This window comes from Coloeus monedula (genome assembly GCF_965178545.1).
Source record: "Coloeus monedula genome assembly, chromosome: 7".
Taxonomy (NCBI): Eukaryota; Metazoa; Chordata; class Aves; order Passeriformes; family Corvidae; genus Coloeus; species Coloeus monedula.
Window position 1 is genome coordinate 5,354,515 of NC_138787.1, and position 24,093 is coordinate 5,378,607.

Here is a 24,093-nt window from a genome sequence, read left to right on the forward strand (position 1 = left end):
TGCAGGCTCTCAGATGATCGTATGTACTCCTTGGGTGCCAAGATGGGATTCTGCAGACTTCATGAAAGGGAATTACAAGTGCTCAGCAGTTTGGCATTTGTGGGGCTGATCTGAACATTATTCAAGCAGTAGCAATTGCTAAGGAACTCAGCATGGTCACTTGGAGGGAGATTCTTTAGTCACTCAACAGTGGTTTGCCAACTTATTTGTGAGGACTGAGGAGTAGCTCTCAAAACGTATCCAGCTGTCTTTGACCAGGATGCTAGCTACTGAAAATGGGAGTGGGAATTCTGTTCTGGAGGAATTGGGGGCAATCTCAGGAGTAAAGATGTGTTTGCTTTATCCTGAAGCCAAAATACAATTCTATTTAAATATTTAGCTTGCCCATGGTATTCAAAAAGCTCTGTTCTGTTCATTCCCAAGCACACACCAAAAGGTAATTGATCAGAGGTGGCCTTGCCTGATTAGATCTGCGTAAAATGACTGAGTGTTGCAACATTTGGACTGACATACTGCCATGTACTGCCTTTGAACTAAGAGGAGAATGAAAGTGCAAACAGTTGGTGCTTTGAACATTGAACCATTCCATGTTTGTGCTCATCAAAAATGCAGAGTGTCAATGGATGTTGTTAATGCCTGAAAGCTGCTGATTTGTCTGAAGGAGAGGATCTACGTGCTCCTGTTTCCTCTAAAGCATTCTAATGATGAAGAGTAACATGCAGAGACATGGATTTATGCGAATCTAACATCAAAGAAGCCTTGCGTGCTAGCTTCATGAAGCAGACTACCCCTCTTGCAGTCACACATGCTATATGAATAAATAATTGATTCTACTGTAGAGCTCAGCAAGGTTTACAGGACCCAGGCCCACAGGAAAATAGGTTTGTCCAAGGTGCCTTGTTCATGCCTGGGATTCAGCCAGCTATCCCAAGCAAGAGGTGATTCTGCGCTAATGTAAACTCCAAGGTCTGGGAAAGAAAACTGCAATTTACATCCATTGGGCAGATTCTGCTTCCTGGCAGTAATTGACTAAAATTGGTGTGAATTGTAGGATTTTCTTATCCATGTTTTGGGGTTCTGTTAGTGCAGATCACTCTACTTGCTGGTAGTTGAACAAGGACTAATTCCAAATACAGACAAGGCCTGAGGTGATGTACCAGATCTCCAGGATATGAGGTGTTGAACACATTTTTGTGAAGCATCTTTACTGCCTGATTGATCGAGCTGCATTGGCGGTGGCTTTGGAGGAAGCCTCTGATCCCACATTCCTTGGCAGAAGAGAAGACGCTGCAATACAGGCTGGCAGCAAAGGGTTGGGAGGGTGGGGAGGGCCAGGATCTCTTTCTTTTTTAAATGGGGAAAAATTAAGGGGAAAAAAGTCCTCTTTTATTCTTTTAATACAGTTCCCAGCAGGAAGATCAGGATAGGAGGCTCCCGCTTGCTCCAGATTAAAGGAACCCGCAGTTTCCGGGTGAAGAAGGGGGGTTCCCTTTCCAGCATTCGCCGGGCCGGCAGCCTAAAGAGCACCAAGTTATCACGGCAGGACTCAGAGTCTGAGAATGAGGAGCTGCAGCTGTCCCACAGCAGGGACACTGTCACTGATATAGGTAACTTAGATGAGAGGGTGGAAAGGGAGGGGACAATAGGAAGGACCTAAACTCTTGATGTGATTGCAGCAGAGCTAGAAATGACAAGAGATCCCCACCTCTGCAGGCTAGGAAAACTCTAGGGCTCTCTTCAGGAGCTGCCTGGACTAGGGCCTGGGAGGAACAGGGTACAAATCCTGGGTGCAGTGTAGACCACAGATTGTCAATTCACCACTGTGTTAGAGCATGAGCTCTTAGAATGCTGTCCGGCCAGCTAAACACTTGCTGTCTTTAGGGTGGCACATGTATATAGCACATATCCCTGTGTATGTATGTAAGCACATACACCCCCCCCCCCCCCAAAATCATAGAGTATAATGAATACATGAGGTCATATGTTTATATGATGTTTTATTGTCCATAGCAACAGATTTGCTATATGTGTGTGTATATATATATATATATAAACACATATATATTTAGGCATATACTTCATATTCTATGTTGGATATGATGTCATAAGCATGTCGGGTGGCATGTAAAATACATATTCCTTTATGCAGAATATAATGTTCACATGCTACATACTGTATTTCTAAATGCTGGCATATACATCTATTTTTGTTGTTTACAGCTGCTTTCCTTGGTCTTTAAAAGACGGATGTCCATACATTTGTCTTATGGAAACAAGATGTGCATCCTACTCTCTGAAATCTCCATCACAGTTGAACTAAAGGGCTTCCCTTCACTATCAATGTTAACCAAAAACTGTGAATATATTTGGAGCTGAAATAACCTCCAAGTTTAACGGTCATTTTTATGTTCCCCAAAAGATGCTTTAGCAGGTGAACATGGAGAGTAGGATTGCCAATTCTGTAAATCTTGACAAGTCACAGTTCACTTAAAGAAGAGAAGAAGGGTAAAACAAAAGTTACCTCAGTAACTAACGTCATTAGTATTAGTTTTATAGGAGGCCCATAGGGTATGAAGTGGCTAGGGGAAACACAGGAGTCAGTGAAATTCTCAGGAAAATCTCTTCCTTGGATGAGTTCTAAAGCATTCTAGTGTTCTAGAATCAGGATTTTTTTCCCCTTTCATCCCCATGACATTAGCAGTTTCTATGGGCAATTAGCAGGGACTTTGCCCGTTGGCATTTCCAGTTGGATGCCACTTCTGGTTGGATTTTTCTTGACGTTTTAACCACAGAGCCCAGTCAATGCAGATCACTAAACCAACCATTTGCAGCATCTGAATGGTGCAAAGAATTGGTTTTGATGGTTTTGGGTTTTCCATTTCCCTTCCATTAAAGAAAAAAAAACAGGGAGGGAGAAATGTTTGCTACTGACAAGATGGCCTGTGGGCCAGGTCCAAATAGTTCTTGTAAGTGTCAAGCCAGCACAGGACTGGGGAGGGATGTCCAAATGCAGTCTTTTGAGTGTGACATATTCTGTGTACTCTCATCTATTCCCACAAGGCTGGCCTGGCTTACAAGTGCTTAAAGCACATAGGGAGCAATAAAAACAACAACTTTTTGGGTATGTTTCTTTTGAAGAAGGGAGCCCTTGGAGTGCGAGTGAGCCCAGCATTGAACCTGAGGTACTGAGCAACACAGGTGTGGAGGAGAACTATCATCGGAATATGTCGTGGCTGCATGTAAGTACAAGTTGCCCGCAGTGCTCTCAAGGATGGAATTTTCGATAGAAAAACCTTTGTCTGGCAATAACCAGATCACAGTTTGTACTTTTTCCATAATAGCATCAAGGATCTCAAACGTAAGCAAGCTGCGACCTTTGGAAATTGAGTTTGCCATTTCTAAAATGAAGTTAAATCTCCTTCTCTCTAGTTCATATATTTAATTTTTTTTTCTCCCTAGGTGTGCAGGGACAGCCATACTACTTCAGCTGAAACATATATTAGCTCAGTACCTTATCTCCAGCATGGCCAGTAGTGTGTATTTCATGGAGAGCAACAGAATGGGCTACAGTGTGAGCTGGGCCCCCAGCTTCTGAGAAGTGGCATTTTAGAAGCTACTCATGTAGGCCAACAGAGCCTTGTATAGTTTTGACTCTGTCCAACAGAGGAGTACAGGAGTATACAGGGAGTACAACAGTGCAGATGCAGTTTGGTCATGCAGGGTCTAAGGCATCCCTTTGGACAATCTCTGTTCCTGTGATTTAGACTTGCCAGAATTCAGTCGGGCAAGTTTACACTGCTCAATCCTCTGGTGTCCAAGGAGTGCACAGCGCTATGTGTGTTCCCTCATGACATGCCAGGATAGTGCAGTATGGTCAGTGTGTCGTGCACACACCTTGGGTTGACTCGCTGTGCAATGATTGGTGGTGTCCTGCGCATGTGTGCGAGGACAGACACCTTTGACCTTGTTGCCTTTGGGAAAGACAGCTATCAATACAGACTTGATATCTCCCTTTTTTCCCCAGATATTTCACACAGACTGCTCTCAGCTGCCCAATTCCTATGGGGTGTGGGCAAGAACAGGCTTAAGCTAATACTTTGGGGTCAGAAGGTGTTCTTGATAGCTGTCTTTTTTGTATGAGGCTGGCAGGGCAAGGAACTTGAATGTCATGTCTTCCAACTGAGTACCTCAATCTCTGCAGTACCCTGCTTTCTGTCAGTACTCTAATGCTCTTGGTAATGATTACATCTCATTTGGAAATTCCAGTGTACTAAACTGAGTATGTTAGACATAAATGTATGTATTAGATGCTGCATCACTAGAGGATAAGGGAATTTCCCTAGTTAGCAGCTTAAGATAAATTATGGTGCCCTTGCTCATTGTGGGAGGATGCATGAACTCATGAATTCTGAAGGAAGCTTTAGATGTTTGTCTCACTTTACATGTGATTAGCTTGCATGGGAGAAAGAAAAATTTGAAAAATCACCTGTTCCAGTTAACGACACACAAGTACCAATCTTACAAGACAAGGTTATTTTTTTCATTTGTTAGAAAGAAGGTGTGAGTAGATGGTCACTAAAACTACAGTCAAAGCAAAAGCCTGCTTTATTTATTTGTCACAAGCAAACAACTCAAAAGGATCACTGGTTCCAATTGCTGCTATGAAGGCACCAGTATTTCCTTTACCTGTCCTTTAGGCAGCCTGGAGTCTGGTGTGCTCACTCTGTGTCAGTGTACCATTACAGCAATTTATAAGATTGGACCAGAGGCTGGTAGCTCAACATAGTGCTGCTATACAATTTGCATATTGATACAAATATTGAGTTATTCTTTATTGACCCCAAAATGATAGGAGGCCAGAACAAGGAGACAATCACAGGAATCCCACAGACATTACACAGATTTGTTTTAGATTAAGTTCCTGACATTTTTAGAAGCTAAAATATTTTAAGGTTGAGAATGATTTGGCAGCCCGGAGAGAGCCGGCAGACTGCAGCTGCACAGACATAGACACAGTGGATGGAAAATTGGGATAACTTCTTTCTGGTAGTTCTGGGTGCTTCTGTGCTGGGTTGTGGGGTGAAGAGATAGATTCATAAAGGCCTCTTAAGACCTACAGTGTGAATGGCTTGGAGAGGCCTGTGTATTTTCCTTAGAGTGCTAATAAGAGGCTGGGTTTGTGTGCAACATGAAGACCAATGTACAAAGAGCTGCTGGGCCGAGCTTTGCTCCTCTGGCAAGAAACCATCTGAGCTACACCAGAGAGGGGTCACTCAAGTGGAGATCTGCCAAGGCTATCTTTAATTAAGTAGTTTAGGGACTGATACCAGTGTTTCTGCAGCAAAGCATGGCTCAGAATAGCTAAATTCCAAAATATTTACCTGATTTTTAGATGAGTTTTAGTACTCCTTTCTGCCATATGGCATCACTAGTAAAATAGCAACTGAGCCTGCTACCATACAGTTGGGCTCGATGGGTCTACCCAATGACAGTGAAGGAAGCATATGCAGAGCAACTGACGCAGCTTATTTCTATTTGAGAGCATACTGAGATATTTCCCTTTGCACCCCTTGAAGGAAACTAACCCCCAAACATAGTGGGTTTGCAGCTTTAATGACAATTGGCTAGTTGACAGTTTCCAGTCCAAGCTCTCATCTTAGAGTGGTGATACAACAGCTTTTGTGCAAACTGAGAGGATGCTGGTTTCCTCAGCCTTAACCTTGCCACCACCCAAATATACACATCTATAGCAGTTCTGTTTCTTTGCTTTGTTAGTACTGTTGTTTCTTTAACCATGCCCAGCTAGTTTGCAAACCCCTTGTAAGTATGAAGATCTGCACAGACACACATACTTTTTAAAGCTGTGTTGAGCTTCACACCTCCCTAGCTAGGCAGAGGAAAAGTTAGCTTGACTGTCCCAGTCACTGGCTCTGTAACTCCATTTTCTATAAGTAACTATTTCCTTTTTAAATTTCCAGGTTATGATCCTGTTATGCAACCAGCAAAGTTTCATCTGTACCCACACTGACTACTGTCACCCACACTGCTACCTCCATCACAGCCGGTCCTGTGCTCGCCTTGTCCGGGCCATCAAACTGCTGTATGGAGACACAGTGGACTCCATGCGAGAAAACAGCATATTGAACAATATGACAAGAGGCAAAAAACAAAAGGAAGTGAGTACATGGAAAAAGCAGAATGTTTTAGGATTTGTCCAGACAAGTCATAACTGCCTTCAAAAATTGCATAATGTACTCATACAGTTCTTTCGTGACAAAATGAATACAGCTTTTCCTGATCTTAGCTTTGCTGTAAAAAACCCCAGCAATGAAGTCATTCAGCATTATGTAAGGAATGTAATTTATATTGACTGGGATGAATCTTAGTTGCTGATAAGATAATTTAAAAGCTTATAACCTGACTTCAATTTTAGTGTTCTTTTGTGGCCTCTACTCACCACCCTGTGGACTCTGTCTCTCTTTGTGTTTTTTCTTATCTGTTAGTAAGAATCACTCTTGAAATTCTTGTAAAATCTTGTGTAATTTCTTTCTTTTATGTCTGAGCTCTCACCTGTTCCAAGAATTGTATACATTAGTCTTTAATGTTTGTCTCTTTAGTGATGGACTTTTAGTGACCATTTCTGCAGGATATTCAGACAACTTTGTGCCTTTTTATGTATAAAAGTGTACCTTTAACTTCAATGGAAATACATTTCTGCTTTCAGGGAAGTGCCCACCCAGGCACCAACTGAGTCATGTCAACAGTTACACCTGAGCAGTTATCCTGAATATTTTCAGAGCCATTCAACTAATTTGCAGTAACATTGAAAACAAAAGTGTTTATGAAACTGTAATGAAGGTTTCAGTTGGGTAAAAAGGCTATCATCCCTGGCAGTGGCATATGAAGGAGAAAAATTCATTATGTTTCTTCATCAACCAGGAGATAGTTTGTTTCTTGTCAATTTAGAAAATTGAAGGATATTTTTATGGAAAAAAGCACAGAGCAGGTGAAACAGAAGCTAGTGTTTCTTCTTTCCTGAAAACTGTAAACCCCATATATTTCCTCTAGCACAGAAAAGCACGAGTTATTTAGAAAGAGAGGCAGTCATTTCCTCTGCAGAAGGTAGGCAAGAGATGAGTAGCTGGTATGTTTCATTAAAGGTAGCAAAAGAACTGTGCGTTTCTGTGTGTTGTTTCATCTCCAACTTTGAATTGCAAGACAGAGATATTCTTCAAACCATCAAAGCATTTAGGAAACAGCAGGAAAAAAGAATCTGGGAGGCGGTGAGGTTTCTTACAAACACATGCAGGATGTTTGCACAGACCTCACTTCCAGAGAGCAATTTACAATCTTTGCTTTTTTCATAATCCAAGAAAGACCTGGAAGGCTGGAGTGTGTCCAGAGAAGGCAACGGAGATGAGGAAGGGGCTGGAGCACCAGGAGTAGCTGAGGGAGTTGGGGGAGCTCAGCCTGGAGAAAAGGAGGCTCGGGAGGGAATTTCTCTGTCTCCACAACTCTCTTACAGAAGGGTGCAGCCAGGTGGATGTCTTTGCTCCCTGGAAACAAGGGACAGGATTGAGTGGAAATGGCCTCAAGTTACACCAGGGGAGGTTTAGATTGAATATTAGGAAAAACTTCTTCTCTGAAGGGTTTGTCCAGCCCTGGCACCGGCTGCCCAGGGAGGCGGTGGAGTCACCATCCCCTGGAGGGCTTTAAAAAATCTGAGGATGTAGCACCTGGGGACATGATTTAGTGGTGGAGTTGTCAGCATTAGACTATTGGTTGGACTCAATGATCTTAGAGGTCTTTTCCAACATCAGTGATTCTACGATTCTGTGAGAAGACTCATTCTGCACACTGAACACTTCCACTGGTAATTTTTTAGAGGGAAGCTGTAGACTTTTTGCCTCTGACCTGCTTCACTAAATGCATGAATGTGCCACCGGTGAAGATCACACAGAGAACATTCCCATTCTTCATTTGGTTTCCTGGCTTCTGCTTTAAGGTTTTATTGAGAAAAGCATTGTTAAAAAGAGAAGAAAATTGGATGAGATGTGTGGTCTTCCTGAATCTAGGCCTTTTGCCAGCAAAGAACAAGGTTTTGTGCTACAGCTCTGGTACCACATGGTTTCTAGTGTATGGAAATTCCTCTTGTACGTAATCTCCTTTTCTGCATTTTGAGAAATATAAATGTGAACTCCACTTTCTTTTTCTTTCCTTCCAGTGCTCAGACAAGTCGTGCTTGAGAACTCCTTCTCTTAAAAAGAGAGTGATTGATATCAACTTGGAAGGAAAGAAGGACTCTGGAATGCTAAAATACGTCAGGAACCAGGTACTGATTAGGCCATACACTAGTTAGGGAGGCAGATATATAGGTGCCAGGTTAAAATGCAACAAGAAGGAAAATATATATGGATTCCCAAGCCCATGTGAAGAACTGTTCCTGAATATCAGTCAGTTCAGCCACACATCTTTTCCCCATCTGAGTTATATCAAATTTAAACCTCTTAAGGAAACATGGTCAAAGAATCCTTTAAACATTTAGCTGCATTAAATCACAGTCTGCATCTCTAGCTTTCCGTAGTGACATGTGCGCCAAAGCTGGGGATACAAAAAAAAAAAACGTAGATATGTTTAACTGCAGCCTGTCAGTTTACACTATTAGTTTTCCTTGTTCTTACTTGTTCAGGGTTCCTGAAGAAGCAAAAGACTCTTCATAGGCTTGTTCTTAGTGAGATTTTCATGGACCTGTATTGCTGTTTGTGCACCACTTTGTGAGAGTTTGACTTTCCTTCTGTCCTCTTTTTTGGTGTTTTGGTGATGTGAGGAACAAGCAAAAGACTCCAGGAACTAGCTTGCAAACACCGCCTTTTCAGTATAGGCTGAAAGACACATCCCTCTATGGAGCATTTTCTGAAATGGATGAACCTAGAGGTTATTGGTGGGTAATTTGCAGACCAAAACCAGGGTAAAATTACTGAGTGTGTTCTCCCTGTTGATAGTTTTACACAGCTCAGCCCTAAGGCATGGCTTGGTTTTTTGCAGGTAATGAGCCTCTCCCCTGCCCCTTTGTCACTGCTGATCAAGGCAGCTCCTGTCCTCACAGAGGAGATGTATGGGGACATCCAGCCAGCAGCATGGGAGCTCCTGCTCAGTGTGGATGAGCACATGGCTGGAGCAGCAGGTAAGAGAACCAAACCACTTAGGATGGCTGCTGTGGCTGCACAACTCGCATTTGATCACAGGACTCTGCAATTTTGTAGTGGATGAATCTGAATGCCACCAAGGGTTTCTTGGGGGCTGTTTGGTGTTCACAGACATTTGTGTGGTTTTGTGCTCTGTGGAAAAGAGGTGGTCAGAAGGGTCAGGAGAGCATTCTCTCTGAGGCCTTGGATGTGGTGGATGTTTGGTGAACATCAAAATTAGTGTTTGTGTTCAGTTTGGTTTGTAGGCAGAGGAAACATAGTGATTCAGTCTGTCCAGAGTCTACTAGAGCATTCTGTAAGTTGCCTCATGGAAATGTTAGTACCCATTGAGAGCTCATACAAAAACTGAGACAGGGAATGAGAATGAAACTGTCATAGCTCCTGTTATGCTGAAAGGAAAATTCTCATATTGCATGGAGACAGCAGCATTTGTCATTAAGTACTGTTATGGTATGGTACTTATCTAGATTTTCCATTTCCACTTGGTTTTAAAGTGTACAGATGATTGCTGATGACATATAGTTGAGAGCATCTTTAAGACAGATGGTTAGCATATAATATACCTATGAAAGTAGTACTTTGAAATTGTGCACATGGGATGAAATTTACTACAATAAAATATAAAATTATTTTATTGCCAAGTAGTAAGAATTCTTCTGCTAAGAGCTTGGATCTTCTCCCATGGAAATGATCTAGGTTCAGAGTTTATCCCTTGGCCAAAAGATGACTGACCTAATGATCAGCTGTGAAAAAATAAAGGCAGTCAGGATGTGTCAGAAGAGGTATTTCATTAGAGATTCAAAGTATTAATGCTATTGTAAAGCATGATGTACAATTACCTAGAACACAGCACTTTCAATGCACAATTTTGGTCACTGAAGTAAGATATTTATGTGTAACAGATGCTGTTAGGACAGAAGTAAGAATGAAGAGCCTATATGGTAAGGATATTTATTTAATGAGTTCAAATGAAGAGTGAGAGGGTATATCTTTACGCTCCATAATGACAGAACACCAGGCAAAGAGAAAGCATTATTTAATTATTATTTAAATAAATATTTGTTAGACTAGAAGGAAGGTGAGTAATAACTTTTTATGGCTTCTTTCACATGGAAAACAGATTTCTAACCACCAGAAAAGAAAACAAAAGCCTTTTGGTTTAAGAGCTTGTTAAAGGGATTACATTATGTGACTCAGGAGGTCCCGTCTAGTCTTACTGTCTTGTCCAAACATTCCTAGTCAGTGTGTGCTAATGTGAGATGAACAGAAATCATGAGCCAAGCCTTAGAAACCGTGAACATCCTTCACACACAAAGTTAACTTAAATAAAGCATAAATTAATTTTAAGCCAATCTCACACAACTTTCAAATTTTATCTTTCTCCTCACCCAGCATTCAAGGAAATGGCTGAAAGATTTCCTCCTTTTACAGATTTCCATACCTATAGGGGCAGTGCCAGGTGTTCTTTCATGGAAGATTAAGTTACAGACATTTTTATCAAAAGCTGTTAACAATGCAAGAGTTTTGAAGTGCTCTTTGAACATCACTCCCCTTTCCACCACATTTCAACAGTACACCAGGCCTTTATTTTCCAAAACTAGCAATGAATTCTTCCCTGAAGTCCATTGTTTGAACCCCCCTTTCTCATGTTCTTCAGGTTTCACTCACTTCCATTTACTCTACCAGTGCACAGACCACTTCTTCAGCTCACTGGTCTTTTCTGTGCTTTGCCTTTAACTTTTGCCTTTCCCAGGTCAAATGTGTAGACAGGAAGAGAAAGGAGCAAAATAAAGAGAAATAATCTGTCTGATGCAGTACTCCTTTCCCCCCTTCAAGTCCCTTTCTGAGGGAATAATTTTGGATACTTTTTTAACTCTATAATCTTAGAAGTCCTTTTCAAACCTTAATGATTCTATGATTCTAGTAAAAAATTTGCATAGGTGTTGGAATTGAAAAAAGTCCGTGGACTCCGGCATGGGGAGAAATTGCAGTCCAAAACCAATGTGGTTGATAAGAGCAAGCTCCGTTTATTAGCAATCCAAAGGCACTTACATAGTATACCAGCTTGTTAACTCTTAAGTGGCTTAAAACTTACCAAGCGCATTTCTGCTTCTACGTAATTGGACTTACGTTGGCAAGCTTCTACAGTTATGTTATGATTAAAAGAATTCAGAGTTCACCCTCCCTTCTCTCCCGGTTAGCACATCTTATCAGCACAGCTGCATCGCTTCAAACTCCCTTCTTTGTTTCTCAGGCTTGGTTCTCACACAAGGATTTTTCTCATGCAGAGTTTTTCTCACACAGGCCTTTTGCTTGCAGGCTCTTGCTACAGTTCTTTTATTGATCCCATAATTCTATCAATGATCCATGTTCCTGATCCTCTAACTATCTCCCAACACATGGGTCGCAGGGTGAAGCTTTGCTGCTCTTCTTAAGGAGTGATGGCTGGCTGCTCCTCCAAAGCCGCCTCTGAAATACATCTTCCTTTTTCTCCCTTTCCTGAAGGGAAGATTAAAATCCATTTGAGGGTCTGTAGTAGTTTTTTTTAGTAGCAGGTGAATACACCCCAAGCATAAATTGCATTCATCAAGGTCTGTATTGGGTTGACCCTGAGTTGATGGACAGTCTTTAAGACCAATTACGCTTCTCACAATTTACATATTTAAACCGCACAGAAAGGAGGGACTTCCCCTTTTTGGTCGGAGCTCGCTTGCTGGGAGGTGGGGGCTCCGGAGCCTCCCGGCCCCGCCGGGCTGGGCCGGGGCCACTGCCCCTTTCCCCCTTTCCCAATGCTGCGGCACGGACCCTGGGTGGCTGGTGGGGGGACTGCCTCAGAGCCACAGGCAGCTCAAACCAGCCATGGACTGCTCACAGCTAAACCCATCCAGCGCGGCTTCTGGGGACCGGCGGGTCCCTCTCCTCTCCATGCGGAGCCAGCGGAGTCAACTGGAGCCGGCAGAGCCTCCTGTCTGCAGCCAGCACACTTCGTGCTGAACTGAAGAAGACACCACGCAGCCAGCAGCACAAAGGGAGCGAAGCTTTCCCCACCGTAAAGGCCAAACAAGAACACCCTTCAGCATGGCGGTGTCAGAGTCAGAGAGAAAGAGAAGTGAGCCATGTGGGACGGAGCTGGAAATGGCGACTGGGAGAAAAGAGGGCGGGGCCGCGATTCTGGCGGGCAGCTTAAAAGAAACCTTCTTGCATGCCGTGGTAAGAAACTGTAATACCACAAACTGTTTGTCTCTTTAATCCATTTGAAGAACATGGGGGGATGGAGTATCTTCGTGTGCCTGTGAAGATTGTGAAGAATGCCGATGTCAGGCTTTATAGTAGTAAGAGGCTGTTAGAGACTTGTGGCAAAGAAGAGCCTTTGTGTGCAGGCCAAAAGAACTTATCCTTAAAAAGATGAATAACCCCATGTGATGGCCCATGTTTTGCAGTGTGAAGGAACTGTGAGATTTTTCATGGGAGAGATGTTCTACACACAGCAGATTGTTTGTTTCCGGGCGGATCTGGTGTTAGTGGCAGTTTGGGAACCACGTGCAACTGAAGGAAAAACCCTTTTTTCCCTTAAGCATAAGAGAGAGACTTTTCAAGAACTGGAACACTGACTAACATCCCATGTTCTGTTATCCCTTGTGTGAGCTAGGTAAAAGGAGAGAAGTGCTGGCTAGAGGGGGGCGGGGGGGGATTTGTTTTTGTTTTGTTATTGTCTCTTTACTTTTAATTCTATTAGTAATAAAACTCTTTCATTGTACTGCAACTGTTTAAGGTTTGTGCCTGCTTTGCTTTTCTCCTAATTCTTATCTCACAGAAGGAAAATAAGTAAGTAATGAATATTTTGAACCAAAACCACTACATTTAATTGGTGTTTCTGCCTGGTTTCGAACTCAACCCGCTACAAGGTCAAGCCCTGAAAACCCCTAATGTTGCTATACAGAAGCTGGATAAAATGAATGCCTTGTTAATGTACTACAGCACCATCTACTGACCTATCCCAAAGCTCTATTTCTGTTCTTGGTTGCTTCAGCATGAACTCACGCTTTTACGTCAGGCCTAGCAAGACTTGTTATAGTTTGAGAAGATTAGAGAGCAGCAAGTTCCCTGAGCTGGTGAAGCTTCAAGGTCCTCACAGATTTGAGCAGCACCAGGAGCCCAGGCAGTCAGAGAGTAGCCTTGTTTTCCGGCAGTGTGACACACTGCCTCCCATGAGCACAGTTCTGGGCCCTGGCACCTGCTGAAGAAGCACTGAAGAAAATAGAATGGCAAATGTCTTCTTGCTACTGTGGAGGAACAGCCGCTAAATCTAGAGAAATTGTCTCCAGTGCTCTGCGGTGAGCTACTGGTGAAAAAAGCCATGGATTCTCTAAGACCCACTGAACTCCCACAACAATAAATCCCTCGCTTTTGTCTCCTGCAGTGCCCCTCAGACACCATCTCCATTGATTGGCCTCCATCAGTCTCTATTTTAATTAATGTCTGTTTATATTCAAATATGATCCATTGAAACAACTATGGGTCAGCTTAGCTACCATTGTGCTATTTTGTATGGTCCTTGGTCTTGCTCTGTTTTCTCTTGGAAGCAGATTGGGATCATTGCATGGAGCCCACTTAACTAAGAACTAGTTTTACCCATCAAAATAGTCAGGTGGGCTTCTACTGGGGCACTGTCTCCTGTTCCAGAGTTTCTGTTAAATCAGCCTCGATTAATCAATCAGCACAGAAATCACTTGGAAGTGGAAGCTTTGAAAGCCAAACTCAACAGTGCCTTTACTTCAAGAGATGTTTCTTATTTTAAACAAGTTAGGGCTGAGAAGATCAAAGGTGTATACTTTATTTTAAAAACCAGGTTTTCCAGAATAATTTACAAGCTTCACATGCAATTCTGTGTGGCTCCAAAAGGTAGAATCACATGTGCTTGGTTTCATGAAGTGTCGAATTTCCCATATGTTCACTCATTGGAGGAAATAACTTTCAGGGATGGGACTATGCAATTACACAAATTTATTGTTTTAAAATAATAAAACACATCAGTTGAGGCATGAGATTTTACAGTACCTCCTAATAATGGCAACTAGTCACGAAATTTAGAGTTACATCGTAATTTGTAACTTTCTAATCCAATAGGCACTTAAAACGACACTTTGTTTTGGATTAATGACCTATCACCTGTGGCACTTCTCACTGCAATGCAGCTATGCCTTGACCAATAACTTCTCATGTCACGTACACACAGATGTCTCTATTATACCATCTAAATTCTTAACTTAAACTATATAAAATCACACTATTGTATTTAAAACCCTCCACCAGAGCACCCAGTGCACATTTTTACTTATAGCTATAGGAACACAGGCTTGTGATCCTTTTGCTTAAGATCTATAAACCTCTGTCAATTAAGCCAGACCTAGTCTCTTCTAGGGTTGTAAATCAAAGCCTCCTTTAATTGCAGGAGTTTCTACTCTTCTGTCTCCCACAATGAGGCAATACAATTTTTGCTAGGCCTGGTAGAGTGATGATCCTATTTCTGGAGCCAAGACTGGGTTTCTTTTGGTGCAGGTTTGTACACCTGCGGTTTTTCTTTGCCAAATAAACACATTATTGAGAAACACAGGTGATCAGATGTTCTCTCCCTGCAGCTGCCATGTTCTTGCTGTGTGCTGTGAAAGTGCCAGAGGCCATTTCTGACATGCTGATGTCCGAATTTCATCACCCAGAAGCAGTGCAAAGACTGAATGCCATTCTTAAATTTCACACACTCTGGAGGTTCAGATATCAAGTGTGGCCAAGGATGGAGGAGGGAGCACAGCAGATCTTTAAGGTAGGTAAGAGACATGAAGCATAATGATGATATTTACAGCTTGTCTTGTGGGTAGATGCATAATGACAGACTGCCATGAAACGTCCTGAAACCCTGTTTAGAGAAAAAAATGATTGTATAAGTCTCACCAGTGGGGGAAGTGATATGAAGAAGTCTTGTATAAAATGGGGAGAATAAAATGGGGACTCAAGTCAGGAGAAATACCAGAGAAATGTGTGTCATACAAGGTGTTACAGTCCAGGGAGATATGGAGATGAGAAAAATTTGCAGAGTTAATTTATATCTTGGGTACTTGTGCTCATGTTTAATTAACAATACTGACAATAATAGTTTGCTGTAACAAAATGTCTTTCATGTTTTTTTTCAGATTCCTCCTCCAAGTATAAACTTCACTCTGCCTTCTCCTGTGCTGGGGATGCCATCTGTGCCGATGTTTGACCCTCCCTGGGTCCCTCAGTGCAGCGGGAGTGTGCAGGATCCTATAAATGAAGATCAGTCGGTAAGCAGACATCCTGAGAGTAAGCACTGTTTTTTCTCTCTAGAGGTGTGCAGTAAATTAAGCCAAAAGATGCGGATTAACCTCTGACATTGTCTTTTCCAGCTGGGAAAAAATCTAGTATAGTTTGTGTAGGATACAGAGTTTTCTACATGGGCATCAGGCTTTTCTGTTTGTTCACTGAGGTACTGTACTGCACCTCATATCCCCGTGAGAGACACTAACTTAGTCCTTAGGAGCACACAACTTCTCTCTCTCCAAGAGCAGATTTTTTCAATAGAACTGCCTGAGAGAAGATTTTGTTTGCACTGGTTCATATGATGTCTCCTGGGAGATGCTTGCACCAAGGCTTATTGTAGGCTTATCGCCAGGAAGTCTTCTGGTGAATCTCTGTTTAGCTGACACTAGTCTGGTTTATATTTAGAAACTGAGTTGCTGAATGTCACTGAGGTGAAGCCTCTGTCAGGAAGTGTGTGTATCTTAACTAACATCTCTAGGCTGTGTTTCTTCTCTCCCCAACAGAAGTCATTTTCCGCCCGAGCTGTGTCGCGTTCCCATCAGCGAGCGGAGCATATCCTGAAGAACCTGCAGCAGGAGGAAGAGAAGAAACGCCTGGGCCGGGAAGCCAGTCTTATCACTGCCATCCCCATTACTCAGGAGGCCTGCTACGAGCCATCCTGTACACCAGGCTCTGAGCAGGAAGAAGAAGGTGTGCCCTGGGACCAGGAACTGCATTCCAGGAACCTGAGAGCATTTCCCACCAACACAGAGCACTGCTTAGGGCAGTGATGTCCAGAAAATTTGATTCTTAGTGTTAGAAAGGTCCCAACTATGTCCATTTGTTGAAGAGTCCAAGTCATTGAGAAAAAGTGTATTTGAAAATTAATGCAAGAAAAAGGACAAAACCTCGGATGTAATGAGTTCTTACTGGGTGATAAGGACACTGACCCCCTCTGCCTCAACTTCAGTGGAACTTGCCAGCATTTAGTATCTCAAAGTTCCCAGTTTCTTGCAGGAGTTAACACAAGAGAATGTGCAACACTAGGAATGAAATTTGTCTTTCCTAAATGTAACTCTTTATTAATTAAAGAGTGGGAAGAATTCCTCTTTGGCAGTATCTGTCTTAAGAAATGGAACTTAGGATATACTGAATTGCCCCTGGGGTTTTCTGCCTTTATGGTGAATAGTGGGGGAGCTCAGATGACCAGATCAAGCTCAGTACCAAACTTTCAGAGAGCCAAAGTTACATGACATGAATCACGGTAAGCTTAGTCTGTGGGTGTGGAGTTTTACTGGCCCAGGCTAACAGAGCACAAAGACTTCACTTAAGGCCTTCCAAGGTATGTGCCTTGAGCGGAGGGTTGATCAGATCTAAGCATCCACTGGAAAATCTGTGAACAGAAATCCCATTTCTTAAGAAAAACTAAGCACCAGCAACAGTGATGGTTAACAGGGAGTGGATGAAAATAAGTATAGCGCCAACTCTGTTACAATGTGATGCACCAGAGCACTGAACACTCTTATGGACCAAAGTTCTGCTGTTCCCAGAGCATGAGCAAATTACCTATCTGACTGATCTCTATAGCTTTTAAATTGTCCCTTTTGAGTGTTACCTGACTTGACTTTGCAGTGTTCTGATTTGGTTGTAATTGCTGTCGGTCAGAAAATTCCCTAAAGTCTGTTAGCTGGATCTGGATTGACATTTCATGTTCTCTTTGTCAGTAGAAGAAGTTGCCAACCTGGCCTCCCGCCGTCTCTCTGTGAGTCCATCCTGCACCTCCAGTACTTCTCATAGGAACTATTCTTTCCGCCGTGGCTCTGTGTGGTCAGTGCGCTCAGCAGTCAGTGCAGAAGGTGGGTGACTTCACTTTGGAGTATTGCCTCCTAGGATTTCATTCACTGGAAGCCTTTCCTGTTGACCTATAAAGCTCTGGCATTTCCTTTTGCCAGATATATTCCCAAGCTTGAGCCACTTTATGAGTTACTGCCCTGCATTATTTTATTCACCTCTGTTGTCACAATAATTTTTTGCAATAATTTCTCTTGCCTCTCATGTTCTATTTGGAGAGTAGTGCCACAGAGGGGACTCTAGCTGAAAAAAGGAATTTTATCAAAAGGAACTGGGTTGCCTACAAGAAAAGAAATCTAAATTGAAAAATTATGCATTCACAATGAAAATTCTTGATCAAGAAATTGGCTGGAGGCTCCATTTCTACTTGGAGATAGCAGTAAACCTGTCATGCTTGCACAGTGAACAGTGTTCTGATCTTTGTTCTTTGTGTAGAGCCGCTAACATAGATCTTTATCTAACCTGCCTGGATAGTAGTACAGCGTATTCCGTAACTCCTCTTCTCTTCTTCTTACTGCTCCAGATGAAGAACACACTACCGAGCACACTCCAAACCATCACGTGCCCCAGCCACCTCAGGCTGTGTTTCCAGCTTGCATTTGTGCAGCAGTGCTCCCCATTGTCCATCTGATGGAAGATGGAGAAGTCCGGGAGGATGGAGTAGCTGGTATTGACGTTGACTAAACTTCAAGGGATTGTTGCTTAAGGATAGCAGAACCAGTTTCAAAACTATTTGAATGAAGATTTACAATAGAAATGTATCTTTGTAGGGTTTTTCCTTGTTTTTCCTCCATAATTTATGTTTGGCTTTGAGGGGGTTTGCCCTTTCAGGACCCTAAAAAAGCCTCTAATTCAAAAGAAATATTGAGTAGCTGAAAAGGATCTAGTGGGGGGATACAAGGATGGTAAGAGGCCTAATACAAGTGTTCTTTGAAGAGTAATTGCAGATGCTGGGCTTGTTCGGCGTGCTTCCAAGGAAACAGTGAGTTAGAAGAACACAGACTTAGAGGTTACAACTTGGAAAGTTTGGGTCAGAAACTGGGAAGGAAGTTCATCACCAGGAGCATAATTTCTGTTGATTCTCCATGCATAGGGGTTATCGAACCCTGGTTAGTCATAGTTAACATACGTGGTGTAGGTGACAGTCCTGCTCCAAGTGGGGCTTGGACTGAAGATTTCTGGAGATCTATTCCCACTCATATTTTTTTCTTCCTATGCAAACAGAACGCCACCTATATACAGCTTGAAGATTTTGGTTATGGTCTGTGATATCTTTGTAAAGTAATAATACATTTCCTTATATTTGTTTTTTCGAAAATGTTAATACATCATGGACTGTTCTGATTCCTTCATTTCTCATTGCTTATCATGTCAGCTAGTTGCACATTTAACTTCCTGTTGCATTTTTTATTCAGTTTTAGGTGGATGTAGTCAGCCCTCTAAACAATGTATGTGTCATTTTGTGATCAGGAGCTGAGTACTGAAAACAAAATAATGAATGATTCTATGTTGTTGTTAACCTTCAGAGGTTTGCAAATAATTGCACTTCCGGGAGTTGATTATCAACACAATTCCCTGCTGACTATCTAATACTGTTCACCAACACCAGATAAAATCACTTAATGAATCACCATGAAATTGAACCTATGTACACGAACAAAAAAGTACATGAATTTATATCTTTCAGTTGCTGGATTTTGTCCATCTGGAGTTATGAATCTAAAGAGCTATTTCTTTATTATTCCTTAAATACAGTGGTGAAGTGCTTCCTGTCATATCACCAGTAGTTAGGGAAGGTTCAAATATTAGACCTGTGATTATTATTACTGAGATCACGGCACTGTTTGCCAGGAATCCTGTTGCAACAAATGGGGCCCTGGTGTGTATCAGTATAAAACATAACAGAGGAAGGAAGAAGACTAGGAATGTTTTGTTTAAGTATACCAGTTCAAGGCTTTTCCAAGGGAGATGGTTCTGACCTGGTTTCCTTTCTCTCTTACAGTAAGTGCTGTTGCTCAGCAGGTCCTGTGGAACTGCTTAATTGAAGACCCCTCTACAGTTCTGCGCCACTTCCTTGAGAAGCTCACAATCAGCAATCGACAGGTACACTCTGCCTCTCCCTAGCAGGTGTAAGAACTTCGTAGAGCAGGGGAGAACAGCTGCCAGCAGAATAACTTCGAGAACATCAGTGGAGAAGAACATTTGCTATTATAATGCAGCATGTCATAATTTGGCTTCAGTCTTTATCCGCTGGTGTAAACAGGACACGGCTGATTTATCACCACAAAGGATCTGACTTGCTCCAAGCCAAGCTTTGAGCAGCTGTTTGGTGAACACAGCATAGGCAGTGTTGCCTTCACTCATGCCACTCTATTTGGCTTCTCTGGAAGATCGGGAAGCACTGTGTTTCCATAGCTTATTAAACTGCTTCCAAGTGCATGGCTAAGATTTATGGAAGAAAAGCATACTGGTTCTGACTGGTTGGAAGGCAGGGAGACTCTTCATATCACTTTCTCAACTGCCGATTTAGTGTATGATATCAGTAGTATCACTGGCTTCAGCTTTCAAGCCACTACCTAAGAACTGACTCTGAAATGAATATTAAACCTGAGAAATGTCAGGAAAGGCTGTGCTTTTGTTCCTTGAGTATGAAGGTGTCAGTGGACCTACTATTCCTGAGACTTCTCAGCCATTGTCCACAAAGCTTTTATTTGAGTTCAGAAGGTCACGTCTGTTTCATAGAATTGTTCGAGTTGGAAGGGACCTTAAATATCACATAGTTCCAGCCCCCCACCACAGGCAGAGATACCTTCTACTACACCAGGTTGCTCAAACCCTCTTGGAATCTACCCTTAAACACTTCCAGGGATGGGGCATCCACAACAGCTCTGGTCAGAGAGGTTGTTTGTTCAGTACCTTTGAGAAGGAAGCTTGTAAGGTGTCCAGCCTCAGAGACCTCTAAGCCATTGCAATCTGCTGTTTTGCCATCTCTTTGTAGGCCTACTCTGACCACCAGTACAGAACACAGGGAACAGGTGTATTTCCCTGGAAACTATCACCAGGTGTATCACTGCCATGGATTGTCCTATGTATATCCATGCCCACAACACTGGCTCTAATCTGCTGTGGGGTTAGAGGATAAGTTAAAAGACATTTGTGATACAGTCTGTCTCTCTTCAGCTGACAGCAGGATTCTGTCCCTTCTATAACCCTTTCGCACCATGAGAAATGTCTTCGTCTACATTTAAGGCAGGCAGTCTCCAAAAGAAGGGAAGTTAGATTCTGTCCACACCTCCCACTCCGCAGCCACAGCTATTGAGGTGAGACGAACTAGATTTCACAGATCATCTGGGTAGTCATCAGACAGATAATCACAGGGACAGGAGTACACAATCAGGATGCTACAGTCAGTACAAATTGCAACAGGAGGTACTGACCTCTCTGAGATAAAATGAGAAAGACACTGGCCTGGGTGCTGTGCCTTGGGCCTTATTTTGCAATATGTGGGAGCAGTAAGAGATGTATAGTTTTACTTCATGCATTGAGAGACAGAGCTGAATAAGAGACTATGGAAAAATGGGAAGAAACAAAGCAAGAAAGGACAAAAGGGAGAAATCTGTTCTTCATTTTTTGATGAGAAGAAAAAACATGTGCTTTTCTTCCAGGACGAGCTGATGTATATGCTAAGGAAGCTTTTGTTGAACATCGGAGACTTTCCTGCCCAGACATCTCATATCCTCTTTAACTACTTGGTGAGTAGCTTGTGGGCCCACTGTGCAGCCAAGAACCTCTCCTCTGCCTTCATGTGTGCAATAAATGCACTTCATTTTTCTTACTTTTACTTTTCTTACTTTCATAGTTCATATCTGCTCCTAATTGTGGGTGTGAGTCACCAGGCTTACACCAGCCTTTCTGGCCTCCTGGGGAGAGGAACAGGAACCTTTCTCTTTTTAATAAACCCCTAAGCAACCTGTCATGGATTTCTGAACTGAACCTCAGCCAGTGAGTTGTAGACAGTTAGAAGGGTCCCAGCACCAGAAAACTTTAATTATTTTACTTAATTTGGGTTCAGAAAGTGCTTTGCTGATAGACAGTCCTCTTGGAGCAAACCTAGCAGCTTCTTTCAAGATTGTGGACAAATGTTGTTGTTAGGAGATGAAGCAGACAAGGTGTATGCATCTCCAGGGAGCCTTCTGTTGTTTGTGAATTGTCTACATGGCAGCACTTCAGAGCAGAAAGAATAGGAAGTCTCTAACTGCATACATTCTGCCTTTTCCTCATCTGCAGTGGTGTTTAAGGCTATACTGCAACAGTATGTTTTGCCCCCAGTCCTCATCACCTCTAGAAAAAAGAAGAGTAGTACAGGCAGATTGTTCTTTAGTATCTAAAATTTCAGGATGAAAGTTGAATGAGTTTATCCCTCTGAATGAAGAAAGGTAGAATAATACTGTTATTCTGTGTTTATACAATGCTCTGCACAGTTAAAAGAGTGTGTACAACCTGATATTCCTCTTACTTATTACCTGCAGGTAGGATTGATCATGTATTTTGTAAGGACTCCATGTGAATGGGGCATGGATGCCATTTCTGCCACTCTTACCTTCCTTTGGGAAGTGGTGGGTTATGTTGAAGGACTCTTCTTCAAGGATCTCAAACAGACCATGAAGAAGGAGCAATGTGAAGTGAAGCTGTTGGTGACTGCCTCGATGCCAGGTATAAGAAATAAGTCTATAAATCTCCTTCACTTCAAAGTTCATGGCCCACTCTACCAAAAAGAAAATGCATCACAACTGGATCAGAAAAAGACCTATTACAAATGGCTGCATATTGTAAGGCAGTTTTCCTTCAGTTGAGTATTCAGTCACTAAATTCTACTGCTACTTCCTTGAGATACAAAAAAACCCTGTAAGAGCTCTAAAAGAAGCAAACAGAAAGTGAATTAAAACAGTATTTCAACCCACAGTTTTGTGCCAGTTGGGCTGTGAAAGGCTGGCAGGATCATCATTGTAAAACTACCGTTCAGACTCTGGGAAACATGAGTCAGATGAGATACTTTGCTGATAAACAGGTTCGACCTTTTATGTATGTTTCTTCCTCAGAGTTGAAAGTTGCTACTAAAGCCATCTTTTCCTTTAAAAACATATCAATTTCTCATCAACTGTGGAAGTGTGGGAATATATTAACCCTACTTAATGGTTCCAGACAGGACTCACATGGTCTGTCTGCCTGTCCAGGAATGAATTTTAAGTACCACTCTTCCTCCATGGGCAGTCTCTTGAAATTGAGTTAATTAAAGAGGCCAGGGAGAATGCAACTTTTCTTCCTCTAGGCACAAAAACCCTTGTCGTGCACGGACAGAATGAGTGTGACATCCCAACGCAGTTACCAGTCCACGAGGACACACAGTTTGAGGCTCTTCTGAAGGTAGGAGTGAGTTTTTGAGCTGGACAAACTGCTTACATTTACCTGCCATACGTGTATGCCAGCAATCCATTCTGCCTGATCGTCCTGTTCCAGTGTCAGGGAGGGAAGTTCTGCTCACAGGCATGTCTGTCTCCCTGTGAGGGGAGCTTGGTTGCAATACACGGGTTCCCATGTTTAAGGATAATAAAAATGCTCTGAACTCACAGAAAGCCCAAACCCCACAAATGCAAGCACATTTGGAGACACTGCAGCCTGTTGGGTATTTCCTGTATACTTTTGATAAATACATAAATCATTTAAATGTTTGGTTTTATCAACACTAGAGACAACAGGTTGATTGAGATCGGAGTGAAAATGATGGTTCAGTAGCCACAACGATATTTTGGGATCCAGGAGCTATGTGGTCACTTCCCCTTTCTGCCAAAAAATTCCTGGGTTGTTTTAACTGAGCCACATAGGAAACAGATTTGTAATAGCCTTCAGTTTGTCTGACTATGTTAGATTTTACTGGAAATCACATCTCAGTGTTTTGATGGGTCAGAACTTTAGTGTCTCTGCATATCACCTATCACTAAATCTTGATAAATACCCAGGCCCATATGGCTCATACAGTCAGACAAATATGTGTGATATGAAGACATCGAGATAAGTAACATCAGTGTTCAGGATTGTGATGTCTGCATGCCCTGATTATCACAAACATACTCAGGTACTTCATGATTAAAAAAAGAAATAATTAAAGCCAAATTAATAATTAATGTGCCAGTCTGATTGAGGCATGCATGTTTGTGCCTTTATAGATTATTAGATGGATATTCTTCTTTCAGATGTGGTATTTGTACAAAACATCTAAAAAGTAACAAGGTATTTTGATTTCTTTCTTTTCAGGAATGTTTGGAGTTTTTTAACATACCTGAAACTCAGTCTTCTCATTATTTTTTAATGGATAAGCGTTGGAATCTCATTCATTACAACAAGGTAAGGCAAAGATTGGGTCCACGTGATTTCGTTCTTGTGACTTTTCATCTTGAACAAGCAGCCTATAAATAGCTCTGTCCTGTGGACATCACATCTTTAGTTATGTGTGGTGAAAGATTGGAGTTTGAGAGAAGAGGGAAGAGGCTGAAGAGGAGTCCCTTGCTCTTAAGTCAAGAATGTCTAGTTTTCTTAGAAAAGATCAAATTTCTCTTCTGTTTGTGCTCTTTCACAATGCCTGACACTGTCGGAAAGCCCCTGCCCTTCAGAAAGGGCTAAGGGCCCTTTATTCCATTCTGTTGAGTGATGCCATGGTAATTAC

The 24,093-nt window shown here is 42.2% G+C and overlaps 1 protein-coding gene across 1 annotated transcript in view; it reads left to right on the top strand.

Annotated features, from left to right (window-relative positions):
• The window catches only part of UNC80 (unc-80 homolog, NALCN channel complex subunit), a gene marked incomplete at both ends in the record, with an annotated part of 145,668 nt that overhangs the window by 80,134 nt on the left and 41,441 nt on the right, over positions 1 to 24,093 (top strand). The window contains 15 exons of the mRNA XM_082284923.1: positions 1,404 to 1,607; positions 3,139 to 3,239; positions 5,979 to 6,176; positions 8,225 to 8,332; positions 9,046 to 9,184; positions 14,846 to 15,027; positions 15,395 to 15,526; positions 16,046 to 16,232; positions 17,246 to 17,377; positions 17,896 to 18,039; positions 19,375 to 19,475; positions 21,038 to 21,124; positions 21,902 to 22,085; positions 22,702 to 22,796; positions 23,685 to 23,774. Of these exons, the coding sequence (XP_082141049.1) occupies positions 1,404 to 1,607; positions 3,139 to 3,239; positions 5,979 to 6,176; positions 8,225 to 8,332; positions 9,046 to 9,184; positions 14,846 to 15,027; positions 15,395 to 15,526; positions 16,046 to 16,232; positions 17,246 to 17,377; positions 17,896 to 18,039; positions 19,375 to 19,475; positions 21,038 to 21,124; positions 21,902 to 22,085; positions 22,702 to 22,796; positions 23,685 to 23,774 (2,084 nt within the window). The remainder of the gene's footprint in view (positions 1 to 1,403; positions 1,608 to 3,138; positions 3,240 to 5,978; positions 6,177 to 8,224; positions 8,333 to 9,045; positions 9,185 to 14,845; positions 15,028 to 15,394; positions 15,527 to 16,045; positions 16,233 to 17,245; positions 17,378 to 17,895; positions 18,040 to 19,374; positions 19,476 to 21,037; positions 21,125 to 21,901; positions 22,086 to 22,701; positions 22,797 to 23,684; positions 23,775 to 24,093) is intronic.